This window comes from Notothenia coriiceps, unplaced genomic scaffold (assembly GCF_000735185.1).
Source record: "Notothenia coriiceps isolate Sejong01 unplaced genomic scaffold, NC01 NC01_scaffold00037244, whole genome shotgun sequence".
Lineage (NCBI taxonomy): Eukaryota > Metazoa > Chordata > Actinopteri > Perciformes > Nototheniidae > Notothenia > Notothenia coriiceps.
Genome location: NW_011369945.1, coordinates 7,192,536 through 7,204,992, shown reverse-complemented (window position 1 = coordinate 7,204,992; position 12,457 = coordinate 7,192,536). Strand labels below are relative to the sequence as shown.

The window sequence follows — 12,457 nt, the reverse complement described above, 5'->3', positions numbered from 1 at the left end:
CCCCCCCCCCTCACACCTCTCTATCTTGGTGTCTTTCAGCCTGCGAGTGAAGATGTGATGAATCCGAGCGACACCGTGTCCATGGACCCACAGCTGGAGCGGCAAGTGGAGACCATCCGCAACCTGGTGGACTCATACATCGGCATCGTTAACAAGTCCATCAGAGACCTCATGCCCAAGACCATCATGCACCTCATGATCAACAGTGTACGTGTTCTGCTTTATCTCTTTTCCCATTAGTCATATTCAACATCTAGACAGGTATGAGAAATTGAAGTCATTTATCATTCTTGCAGTATTAAAGTATTTTTTGGTGTCCGATCTCCAGGCGAAGGACTTCATCCACTCCGAGCTGCTGGCCTACCTGTACTCGGCCGGGGACCAGGGCAGTATGATGGAGGAGTCCCCGGAGCAGGCCCAGAGGAGAGACGAGATGCTGAGGATGTACCACGCTCTGAAAGAGGCCCTCGTCCTCATAGGAGACATCAGCACCACTACCATTTCTGTCCCAGTGCCTCCACCTGTAGACGACAAATGGATTGCCAAGGACCCAAGGTAACACATATTTACAATCTAGATTTAAGCTGACCAATATATATTTTGGCCACCAGAGGCCACTGACGTGTTTCTCTACTGTACTGTACCATGTTCAAGATGTAAATTGGAACAGGATGCATTCCTAGTCATAGTTAAAAAAAGAAGAAGAAATCCAATATCGCTGTTTATGTTAAACAACAATCCCCAAGGGCTTAAACATTTCTAGAATCATTCTATAGAGGGAAAGCAGGATAATATGTCGCACTCATTATCATGCAGTCAACAGCTAGTAGACGCTCCACTCACACTTCCAAATAGCTTCAGTGTATTGCCACCTGGTGCAAATGAATAAAATAATATAAACTATAAAATCCACTTTAATAAATGTACTTGTATTTAATCATATAATCTTGAGTATAATCATTATGTTTGCGTATTCTGCTAATACAAATATGCATATAATATCTTTATGAATACATGTAGAGTGCATTACATCAACATAATCTCAAAAAAGATTTTTGACATTTGTAAATGTAACATCCTTGTCTCTCTGTGTCTCAGTCCTCCACCTGCGTCCCGCCCTGCCGCAGCAACAGCGCCCCCTCCCAGCAGACCCCCTGCAGTAAGGGGCCCCACCCCAGGCCCTCCGCCCCCTCTCAACCCCTCCCCAGCATTCGGGGGACCGCCCGTGCCGACTCGCCCACCGGGACAAACGGCCTACGCCGGGGATCCCAACTCTGGATCTGTGCCTCTAGTTCCTTCCAGGCCGGCCCGCGTGCCTCCCGCTCTGCCGCCAGGGATTCCCAGGTAAAATCGTTCACACACACACACACACACACACACACACACACACACACACACACACACACACACACACACACATTCTGACTATTGCGGCTTTGGTTTTGGTGGAAGTGGCTGGGGCTGCTGGTGAAGGGTTGTACTGTATGTTCTGGCTTTTTGGTGTTTTGGGAATCTTTGCTGCATGGTTATCTGATGATATTTTTCCTTGCATGTGTCCCCCTCCCCCCTCTTTCCCCCAAACCTCTCCTCCTCTCTCTTCCTGCAGCAGAAGACCCCCGGGTGCTCCCATCCGACCCACTGTCATACGTCCTTCAGAGCCCTCCCTGCTTGACTAGAAACACATGCACACAATTCTTGTTTACACGTTTATATTTCTGTAGAGCAGAGTCATCTTTTATTTCCCATGTGTATTCCTATAACTACACACCTACAGTAACCTGTCATCTGATGCTGTTTCAGTCTGTGCATTTCAGAAACATTATGTATGTACTTTAACTAAATGTGTAGGTAGAGGGTTTTTTTAAACAAAGAATATGATGACATTTCTGCATTATGTGTTATGAAAAGGGATACATGTGATGATTTTATTGACTTAAAGGCTACAAACCAGCAAGTCCTCTTGAATTTTTTGATTGTTTCATTTGAAATGTGTCTTTAAAACAATATATATGACTCATAACTTTGATATAATGGTAAAAAAACGATTTTAGAAGTCATCTTTTGTGAGCTGTATACTTGCTAACGTTTTGTCAGTAATCTGACACACTAAGCACCTCGTTAAGAAAGCAGCACTTTTCCATCAAGTCTCTTTTCTCTTCCTTGATGGTGTATTTTCAAAGCCTTAAATTGAGCATAGTAAAATTAGACTCACTAATGGAATTTGTATTTTGGCGTCATTACAATATTTTTCAAGGATACATTAATTACGTTTTTTTGGGTTTCTCTTTTGTGGAACAATTGAAAAGTGACAGATACCTACCACCACTGCTCTCATTGTAGGTGATATTTGAATCAAGTGCCTTGAGCAAAATACAAATGACTCACTTATCACTTTTAAAAAGCCCAATAAAAGATAATCATCCAAGAGAAAGGGCCTGTCCGTCTGTCAGCAGGTGTATACAGAGATGTATTGAATAAAGGAATATAAGGTGTCGTGGCTGGTGCGTGTTACTGTTGTGTGTTTTCTTGAATTCTCATGCATCACCAGGCTCCTGTTTGTTTTGACAGTAAACATGTGGTGCGTCGTGTACTTCCTGTCACTGAGTGAGGCGATCAGCCTGCAGTTCAGAGAGTGTGTGTGATAGTCAATGCAGAGCACAAACTTTTCTGTGTGCAGCCTGGCATGAGCTCACTTCCTTTCTACCCTACTGTATGATGGAGCCGTGGGTTACCATGGTGACTGTGGTTGCCAGTGGCAACACACGGTAAAGACAGTGTTGCTCGTTGCTTTTGGGCAGGAATGAATACAAGGTATGCAATCCTTCGCCTGCTTTCAGAGATATCTTTCTTCTCCCATGCTTCTGTCAGCTGTCAGTGATCCGCTCATGACCTGAAACTGATCATAACATCTGCTCATGGTTTTCTCTCACAGGCGACCTCCACAAGTCCCCTCTCGTCCAAACCACTGGTGAAGGATCTCAGATGTCCTGCACTCCGACTTGTAGCCACCCAGCGTCTGACTTTATAACCTCCTATGTCCACATTCTGGAACTGGATGTATAGTTTTTGTAAATATTTGTAAGGATTGAAATGATGCAGAATCATTTGTGTTGAGCTCGCCTCAGCTCACAACATAGCGTATAACCTCTGAACAGACAGGCGTGTTATGAAGCTGGCACTTAGCGTTTATTATGTCTGTTTCCTCTCAGTAAGTGCTGTTGAAATACTTGATATTTCTCTGACTTGATCAATTGGAGTATAAAAATTCCTTGGAAAAGGAAAAAAAATGTGTTTGACAAATTCAAGAAACAATCTTGAAACAAACCTGGCATAAGTCCACAAAATTATATTCCAACAAGGTTATTTAAACTCCTGCTACATCTTTTGTTCTCATATGGCCAGATACTGTATAATTCAAATGTGTTAATGCCCACTATGATCTATAAATACGACTCTTCTCTGGCCGCCACATTTGTCAATGTGTGATTAAAGTAGAAGTAACTTTGGGAATGTCATCATTTTAACCCATCCAGTGTTTCAGATATTACTCACTGAAAAATGCCGTTAATTAACCTTATACCAACTTTAAGTTAATGTCAGGGGCGTTTTTGTTTAAAGTTTCAAGGTCAGACGTTAGGGGGAGCTACATCAGCAGAAAATAAGTGCTTCTTTGCCGTTTTGGTCTCAAGTGGCTCAAAGGGAAAACACTACAAACGACAAGCAGTGATGTTTAATAGACTATTTTGTATCAAATATCCCAAATGACCAGTAAATATGGTGCTGTATGCTGTCATTAGATCATGATATGAGCACTAAGGTCTCATGATGTACCTTCACAATATGCAATTCCTAACGGAACACATTTTTAAAAATTACTCTGTTACTATTTTATTTATTTATCAAAGACAACTCACAACAAACCATGTATTTCCTGTGTAAAAAATGCATTTATTGATATCAATAATCCCCATGTAAACCTGAATTGTACTTATTCTATTGAAATGTGTATTAAAAGCTTGTTCTTATAAAAAAAAAACACAGCGGCTGTCTGAGCAGAATCGAAACGTCACATTCTGTTGACACAAACATACATCTCAGAAAAGGAAAGTTGGATAGTCTAGAAAAGCAAACAGAGACACACATCTACCATTCAGTTTGTTGATAATCCTGATACATGTCTGAACCAACATAAAAACATACCTATTACATATTCATCTGGAAGCGTACTGACACATTGTACATTATTGGCAATCACGCTTAAAATCATCTATGCATGGACTCGAGCTGTAAAAAAAGAAGTCAGTAACATCTCTATCAAAACGGCTGTAACCAAGGAAACACCTTGTCAGACGGACATATCTCTAAAATAAAGGAGAGATCGTAAACTGCCAGGAAGATCAAATACACCAACAACACTATTGCACATTGTTATCCCTTGTAAACCAGCAGACCAAGAGCTCTGTTGATCACTTGTAGAGTCGTGTAATTTAACATACCTTTAACCTTAAGCAAGGATTATCACCTTTAAAAAAAGATTCCAAAAACCTTTAACCAGTTTCAGAAGCATAGGACAGCATGCACCACTGACAGCTGTGTACTGTGCCTTTTAAAATGTATTTCCTCATTGGTTTGTGGAATCATTTGACATTAAAGGCACTGCATTAAATTAAAACAATCAACTTCCTCCTCTGGTTAACCTTCATGATCTGATAACATTGAATTATTGCTCAAAAACTGATATAAAAACAAGATTTGTATCGATGTTGAATGCGGCTCTTCATGTAGACCAAAAGAAATACAGTATATTGGACAGTCTGAACGTCTTGTATTGGATTGTTCTCTTTCATAGGACTCCTTTCATCACTTCAAAAGAATCCCTCTATGAGCATACCCTCCGCTTATCGTCGAACAGTTTACGGACGGTGTAGACCTGGAAGTGGAGAGAATATATTGTTTAGATCCGATGCCAACTGAGAGACGATTCAAAGATGAATGTGATGTGGAGGTGTACAGAGACACTGATGTGCATCTGTTCAATTAACACAAGTATCCGTATTCGATAAAGACCAGACGTGTTTTATGGATATGTTAAAACTAGCAACTGTTGTATTTTCCAACCTTATATTCATTGTGCATTGTTTCTAATTTAGAGAATAACATTTATTTTATATTGACATCCTTATACAGGACTGTCTCAGAAAATTAGAATATTGTGATAAAGTTCTTTATTTTCTGTAATGCAATTAAAAACACAAAAATGTCATACATTCTGGATTCATTACAAATCAACTGAAATATTGCAAGCCTTTTATTATTTTAATATTGCTGATTATGGCATACAGCTTAAGAAAACTCAAATATCCTATCTCTAAATATTAGAATATCATGAAAAAGTATACTAGTAGGGTGTTCAACGAATCACTTGAATCGTCTAATTAACTCGAAACACCTGCAAGGGTTTCCTGAGCCTTGAAAAACACTCAGCTTGGTTCAGTAAACTAAATCACAAGTATGGGGAAGACTGCTGATCTGACTGCTGTCCAGAGGTCCGTCATTGACACCCTCCATCAGGAGGGTAAGACACAAAAAGAAATTTCTCAAAGAGCAAGCTGTTCACAGAGTGCAGTTTCAAAGCACATCCACAAAAAGTCTGTTGGAAGGGGGAAATGGGGCAGGAAACGCTGCACAACCAAGAGAGATGACCGCAGCCTTAACAGCATTGTGAAGAAGAGTCGCTTCCAGAATTTGGGGGAGCTTCAAAGACAGTGGACTGAAGCTGGAGTCCAGGTATCAAAAGTCACTGTTCACAGACGTGTCCGGGAAATGGGCTACAATAGCCGTATTCCCATGGTCAAGCCACTTCTGAACTCAAGACAACGGAAGAGGCGTCTGACTTGGGCTAAGGAAAAGAAGCACTGGACAGTTGCACAGTGGTCCAAAGTCCTCTTTTCAGACGAAAGCAAGTTTTGTATTTCATTTGGAAGTCAAGGCGCCAGAGTCTGGAGAAAGGCTGGAGAGGAGCAAAATCCAAGTTGCTTGAAATCCAGTGTGAAGTTCCCACAGTCAGCGATGGTTTGGGGAGCCATGTCAGCTGCTGGTGTTGGTCCACTGTGTTTCATCAAGCCCAGAGTAAATGCAGCTGTGTACCAAGAGATTTTAGAGCACTACATGCTTCCGTCTGCTGAAAAGCTCTATGGAGATGAGGAATTCATTTTCCAGCATGATCTGGCACCTGCCCACAGTGCCAAAACCACCAGTAACTGGTGTACTGACCATGGCATTACTGTCCTCGATTGGCCTGCAAATTCCCCTGACCTGAACCCCATAGAGAATATGTGGGGTATTGTGAAGAAGAAGCTGAAAGACACCAGACCCAACAATGCTAATGAGCTAAAGGCCGCTATTGAAGCATCCTGGGCATCCATAACACCTCAGCAATGCCACAGGCTGATTGCCTCCATGCCACGCCGCATTGATGCAGTAATCCGTGCAAAAGGATTCCCAACCAAGTACTGAGTGCATTAATGGACATTTTCAAATGTTTGATTGTGTTTTGCTGTTATAAATCTTTTTTTTTTACTTGGTCTGAGGAACTATTCTAATTTTTTGAGATAGGATTTTTGAGTTTTCTTAAGCTGTATGCCATAATCAGCAATATTAAAATAATAAAAGGCTTGCAATATTTCAGTTGATTTGTAATGAATCCAGAATGTATGACATTTTTGACATTTTTGTCACAATATTCTAATTTTCTGAGACAGTCCTGTATATGAAATACATTCCAACACCCTAATAATCTTTTATTTATTCATTGTTTTATCAGGAAACTGAATTTCCCATTAAACCTATAGCTGTAGAACAATTTAAAGAAGAAGAATATATAAATATAAGAAATATTTGAATTTTTAGAATTGGTTTTATAAAATTGAGGAGATGAACACATACAGCTAAAAGCTACAGATTGTAAGCTACATTTTGCTGCAGCCGTCAGACTGCTGGCTGCTGAACAGGAAGTTTGATCTTGTCTTGCCACAATGGCACGTGTAGATCTGAAGAAAAAGCTGATGCACAGACATCGTAATCATGTTTTTATCTTCCCCTAAACTAACAATATCAGGTAGAAGACAATCATTTATTTCGTTTTCCAGATGCGGCTACATCCCCAGTAGTTTATCAGCCCTCCATTTACCTGGGTAAGTGCCACACACAGCATCACCAGCACACTGGCGCAGGACCAGAAGGAGACCCTCCACAGGTTGTCCTCCAGGAGGTTTCGGTCCCGTGCCTCGAAAGCCCGCAACACCGTCTGCATCTGCCGGCTGCGCTCCAAGCGTTTGTGCAGAGAGTCCATGGACTCCTGGGGACATTTGGAGATAGGTTTTAGCGGTTTTAAAAAAGCAGTTGCTCCCATGAGGTATCAGAGACAGAGAACATTTGAAATTTTAAAAAGTACACAGAATTTTGTATTATTGTTGACTCATTCTAAGTGGTAAACGTGGCTGTTAATGGTTAATCATAAACCTTTGACAGACATGTTTGTGGTTGGGGCCTACCGTTCAGCCTGTCACCTGGCGAGTCACATTATTGGGTCATGTAACCATCACTGTGTCGCTCGCAGAGTAGCTAATGTTTCCAGCATTGTTGGGAGTCACAGGTTGAAGCTGACGTTATTCTATATTTTCCATGTTGTCAGCAGATTTACGATAAACCAAATGTTTCAACACTTTCCCACTTCCCCAGGCCGTCTGTGTTGCTCAGCCACAAGCTCAATTCGTTCCTTACTGAAGACGAAACGGAGAAAACTGACCAGAAATGTGTTGTTTTCAAATAGAAGAGGCTAAACCATTTAATTGAAAAGCTGGTCGCTGTGTTTATAAGTTAACAATACCAAAACCAGGTTAAAAGGTGCATTTGGACGATGGCCCTTTTACCCAGGGAAACAGTGTGGTTTACGTATGTCCTTTTGTGGCCATACATGTAACTGATCCAGTTGAGTGTTAGTTTTGATCTTTTTGACAATAATATATAATAATAATAATAGCCTTTTATTTTGAAAAGCCAATAGATATCTAGTCTTTTTTGGAGACAAGTACAACAGGAGCAATGGGATAGATCTTAACCTGAGGGAAGTTTTCCTACTATTTATATCCTGCTTATATTGTGTATTTTGTATTCACAGAAAATTGGCCCTTCAATAGTGTTTTTATTTGGCAGACAGTTTATAGATTTTTTTATCTTCACGGTCATCTGTATATCTTTCTGACTCTCTAATGCTGGTTTATTTCTATTTTGAGATGTTTCTATTTTTAAATTGTTTATTTCTACTCTTATAATTTGTTATTATGTGCAGTGCCTTGTTTTGTTGTATGCTGCTGCAACAAAAACAAATTCCCAAATTGGGATTAATAAAGTACATTTTATCTGAGCTTATTTTATCTTTATTAAAATGTGAAAAATCTGACCTCGGTTCAACCAAATGGTTACTATACTCTCCTCTTATTCCCTGGACAGCTGAGGTTTATCTCAGGTCCAACTATATACCCTTTTCTGAATGCACTTCTAAAACATCTCACCCTGATGTCATCCAGCTTGTACTCCAGGAGACTTCCATCAGGCTCCTCCAGCCCCGGCCACTCTTCATCTCCAGTCACATCTCCTGCTTGACCCTCGATGATGATCTCAAAGAACACCATCTTCTCTGAGAAGTGACTGAAGCTGTTGTCAAAACAGATTTCGTAGTCTCCCTCCACCGTTGGCTCCACCCTGGAATACCAGGACACAAAGTCAAATGTTAAACAGACAGATCAGATGCCAGGGAAATAATCATTTTTATAAGATCAAGAATTCAGGCCGATGTGAGGCAGCACTCACACGTGGACTCCGTCGGAGCGTCGAGACTCGAAGATGAGATGGACACCTTCTGGAGAGATGATGGTGAAGTCGACATCCATACCCGCACCTGATATTACCTGCATGTGCACACACCAATACATACACACTCAGTAATAAGCTTGGTGTACAGCTGTCATGACACACAGCTAGTGGCAGAAACAAGGCGTACCAGGCCAACAGGATGCTAAAACAAACATTTCCAGGAGAGATTAGGCGTGCCTTTCAAGAGAGCGTATTGTTGCCTCTTAGATTGGGGCTCTCCCACTAAACACACTGACTAATGGGACTTTACATTATAAGACATGTTGCTGTGTACATATTCTTTTTTTTAAGTGACCTTGGACAGCAGTATAGCTGCAATATTTAGAGGAAGTGTCAATTAGTAAGGTGATATAGTAAATATGCAACACATTGTAAAAAACGATTATTTTGTATGCAAAAAAGCCAAAAAATGCTGTTTCAGACTCAAATATTTAGATTTTCTGTTTTTTCAATTTAATATCATAATAATCTGTATGTCTTCTGGGTTTAGACAAACAAAGGGGATATGTAAAGACATCCCTTTTGATTTCTAAGAACTTGAATGGACATTGTGTACGCAGCATTAGACTGGAGTAGAGCTGCAAGTAACACTTACTGTCATTGTTCGTTAATCTGTCTAGTATGTTCTTGATTATAATGAATTATTCACATTTGAGAAGCTAGAATCAGATCATTTTTTGTTTATTTAAAAAAAAAAAACAGTTCATCTTTGCAGCTCAAGACAGGAGAGTTCATCATGAACACTTCAGCTGCTCATAAATGATTAACTTTGACAATGGGGCATACTGTAAATCAACACTTTGAAATGACTTGCATAAGATTGTGCTGTTGAACTTTGGATTGCTAAAACTATTGCCTGTTTAACAAAATCAATTTAATGTGATTCTATGTTGTTGTTTCTTAGCCGCTCTTTTCACACAAACTTCCTGTTTCTGGTTCCCTGGGCCAGGAGCTCCTACAGGATCAACCTGCTGGAGGATCAGAGGACACCAGGATCTGAAGCTGTATCACATACGTGTACAGTTTATCATTAACACAGTGACTCATTCAGATTTACTACGAGCAATGTGTGAAGGCTTCAAATATATAATCTCATTTCCTGTGTAGTTATCACTGATCATTTTTAAGTAAAGCCTTTATGGTTGTCTCTTTCAGGAAGTATTTTTTATTGCAATCTTGCACAAAAGGTGCTAGATTCATGAAGTGTGATTTGACCTGAAGGCTTTACTTTTTTCAGGAAATGATTTAGCTACAGTACAGCAGTTGTAAAATGTGTCACGTTAACTTCATAGAGATTAATATAAGCAAACATTAGCGTGCAGCACCAGTGTTATGCTGGTTTATAGAAAATATGCAAATACAGTAGCAGCATGTCAGCTAGCTAAAGGAATGAGTAACGGTTAGCCTTCCATCTGGTGTTCCTCTGAGGCTGCTATTAGCATTTTAGCTTTTCAAAGGGGGCATGTAAATGTAAACACACTGAGTGCTGGTATGTCTGCTGGCCAAACACACACACAGTTACCTGATATTCGACCTCCATCGTCCCATTCTTTATTGCTGTCTGAAAGAAACACTCGGACTTTCCGGCTTGCAGCAGAAACGTCAACTCGCTGTCTAGGTTTTGTCCGAAACAGCTCACAGACCCTAAACACCACCCAAACACTACTGCGAGCAGTACTCGTCCTCTGCTGCCCTCTTTCCTCCGAAGAAGGTCCATGGTGAAGATAATCTCAAACACAGGGCTATCTAAATTCAGCCATCTCCTTCGCATCCCTCTTCCGCAGCAGAACTTTGCAATGTCCTGATTGGACGGAGGCCACAGGACGAGGACCGTGCAGACGACCAATCAGTGGGCGAAGAGTAGCAATCTTCCTCCAATCAGTGGACGAAGAGTAGCAATCTTCCTCCAATCAGTGCAGGGCTGAGGTTTTCACTCAGAGCTACTGTCTGACCCACTGCTGTCAAACCGTACCATGCTCCAGCACGGTGCCACTTTAATAAAAGCCTAATAATGGCTGCATTTAACCCTCCTATTGTCTTCGTTTCCCCCCCCTTACTTTGGTGTTCGTGGTCAAATTTGACCGGTCCTGTTTTAACTGCTATTACATTAACACAAACACCATTAATCATCACCAAATTTAATTTAACACCCTTTCAAACTGTAAATATTGTATCAGACTACTGGTATACATGAAAAACTGCAGTAAATATACAAAGAATAGACACTGAACATGTATTGCGTGTGCCAGGTGTGAACCATGTGGGGGGATAGGCAGGCACATAAGAGCGGGAAATGTGTCAAATTGTTATGTGTGCGACTGTGCGTGTGTGTTTGTGAGTGCCAGGTCACGTGTGATTGACATGGGGGGATTGGGCACATAAGGGGGGAGGACACATCTAGAGTGTGTGTGTGTGTGTGTGTGTGTGTGTGTGTGTGTGTGTGTGTGTGTGTGTGTGTGTGTGTGTGTGTGTGTGTGTGTGTGTGTGTGTGTGTGTGTGTGTGTGGGTGGGTGGGTTTTATCTGATCCGGATGGTTACTAATTCCTTTTCTTTATGGCGGTCATGACCGGGAATCTGATCTGGATGGTTACTAATTCCTTTTTCTTTATGGCGGTAATTTTTGACCGGGAACACCAGTGTTACAAAGTTGACTAAATCATCCAAAATTCAATGAAAGTGGTGATCAGCAATTTTATATGTTCAAATGTCTACTGTGAAGGATATCATAAAGCCTTAATGCAGCCGATTGTAAAACAAAGAAGCTATGAAAGTAGTAAATCGGTCAGATTTGACCCGAAGACAACAGGAGGGTTAGTTAAAGATGAATTAACTTACTTAAATAATTGTCAGATAAGTTGCAACTTTTGTTTAGCAAGGTTGTAAGAAAAACCTTTGTCTGCTGCAAACAAAGGCTGGAGATTCACTGTACAAAAATAATGAAAATAGTTGGATAAACTGGAGGGTGAACTTTCTATAGTGTTTGTCTATTAAGTGACATCATTGACATTTTCTATTATACAACAGATATATATATATAAATCTCCCTTAAAGAACACAATGTTTCTGCACCCATTTATATGATTTTTAACTGCAGTTTTGAAAAGAGTGCTGTCAGAACTGAAAAGTTTATGAATGTATTTTTAGTACGTGATTACACGATAGCTTTCAATACACAGGAATTTTTTATTGTGGTTAGTGTGACATGATTGACTTCATGAATCACACGTCATAGTACCGTTCTGTATAATGCATTGCATAGTGATGAAGACGTGTGTCATTTGTTCAGTCGGGTAAACTGCCTTTATCATCTTTATTGTTAGTGAAAATGAGAAATTAAAGATCTTCTCATATCATTTAGGTTCCCTATTTTTGACCTATGCGACCATTGTTTTCCCCAAGTTATGTGGGAAGTCTCTTCCTTGCTGACTCATTCACAGTTACCTATATACTAATCACTCACAATAACTTTTTCACATTAGACATTTTAACTTCTTGTTGAAGGAAAAGAAAAGCTCTTAATTAT

At 40.4% G+C, this 12,457-nt stretch overlaps 2 protein-coding genes across 7 annotated transcripts in view; one reads left to right on the top strand and one right to left on the bottom strand.

The window, feature by feature from the left end:
- Positions 1 to 4,560, top strand: part of LOC104964574 (dynamin-2-like) — an 11,839-nt gene extending 7,279 nt beyond the window's left edge. For 3 of the 6 annotated variants that reach the window (XM_010793404.1, XM_010793401.1, XM_010793399.1), the window contains 4 exons: positions 40 to 207; positions 329 to 555; positions 1,099 to 1,344; positions 1,607 to 2,492. In XM_010793404.1, the coding sequence (XP_010791706.1) occupies positions 40 to 207; positions 329 to 555; positions 1,099 to 1,344; positions 1,607 to 1,676 (711 nt within the window). In that variant the 3' untranslated portion in view covers positions 1,677 to 2,492. Of the gene's footprint in view, positions 1 to 39; positions 208 to 328; positions 556 to 1,098; positions 1,345 to 1,606; positions 2,493 to 2,932 lie in introns of those variants that run through there. The other 3 variants (XM_010793402.1, XM_010793400.1, XM_010793403.1) reach the window with 2 other exon arrangements.
- On the bottom strand, positions 3,928 to 10,725 carry tmed1b (transmembrane p24 trafficking protein 1b). Its single transcript, XM_010793405.1, has 5 exons — positions 10,457 to 10,725; positions 8,872 to 8,969; positions 8,574 to 8,763; positions 7,190 to 7,357; positions 3,928 to 4,930 (listed from the first exon to the last, which is right to left on the bottom strand). The coding sequence occupies exons 1-5, from the start codon at positions 10,703 to 10,705 to the stop codon at positions 4,880 to 4,882; spliced, it is 756 nt and encodes a 251-aa protein (XP_010791707.1). The 5' UTR covers positions 10,706 to 10,725; the 3' UTR covers positions 3,928 to 4,879.
- Between the last annotated feature and the right edge of the window lie 1,732 nt (positions 10,726 to 12,457).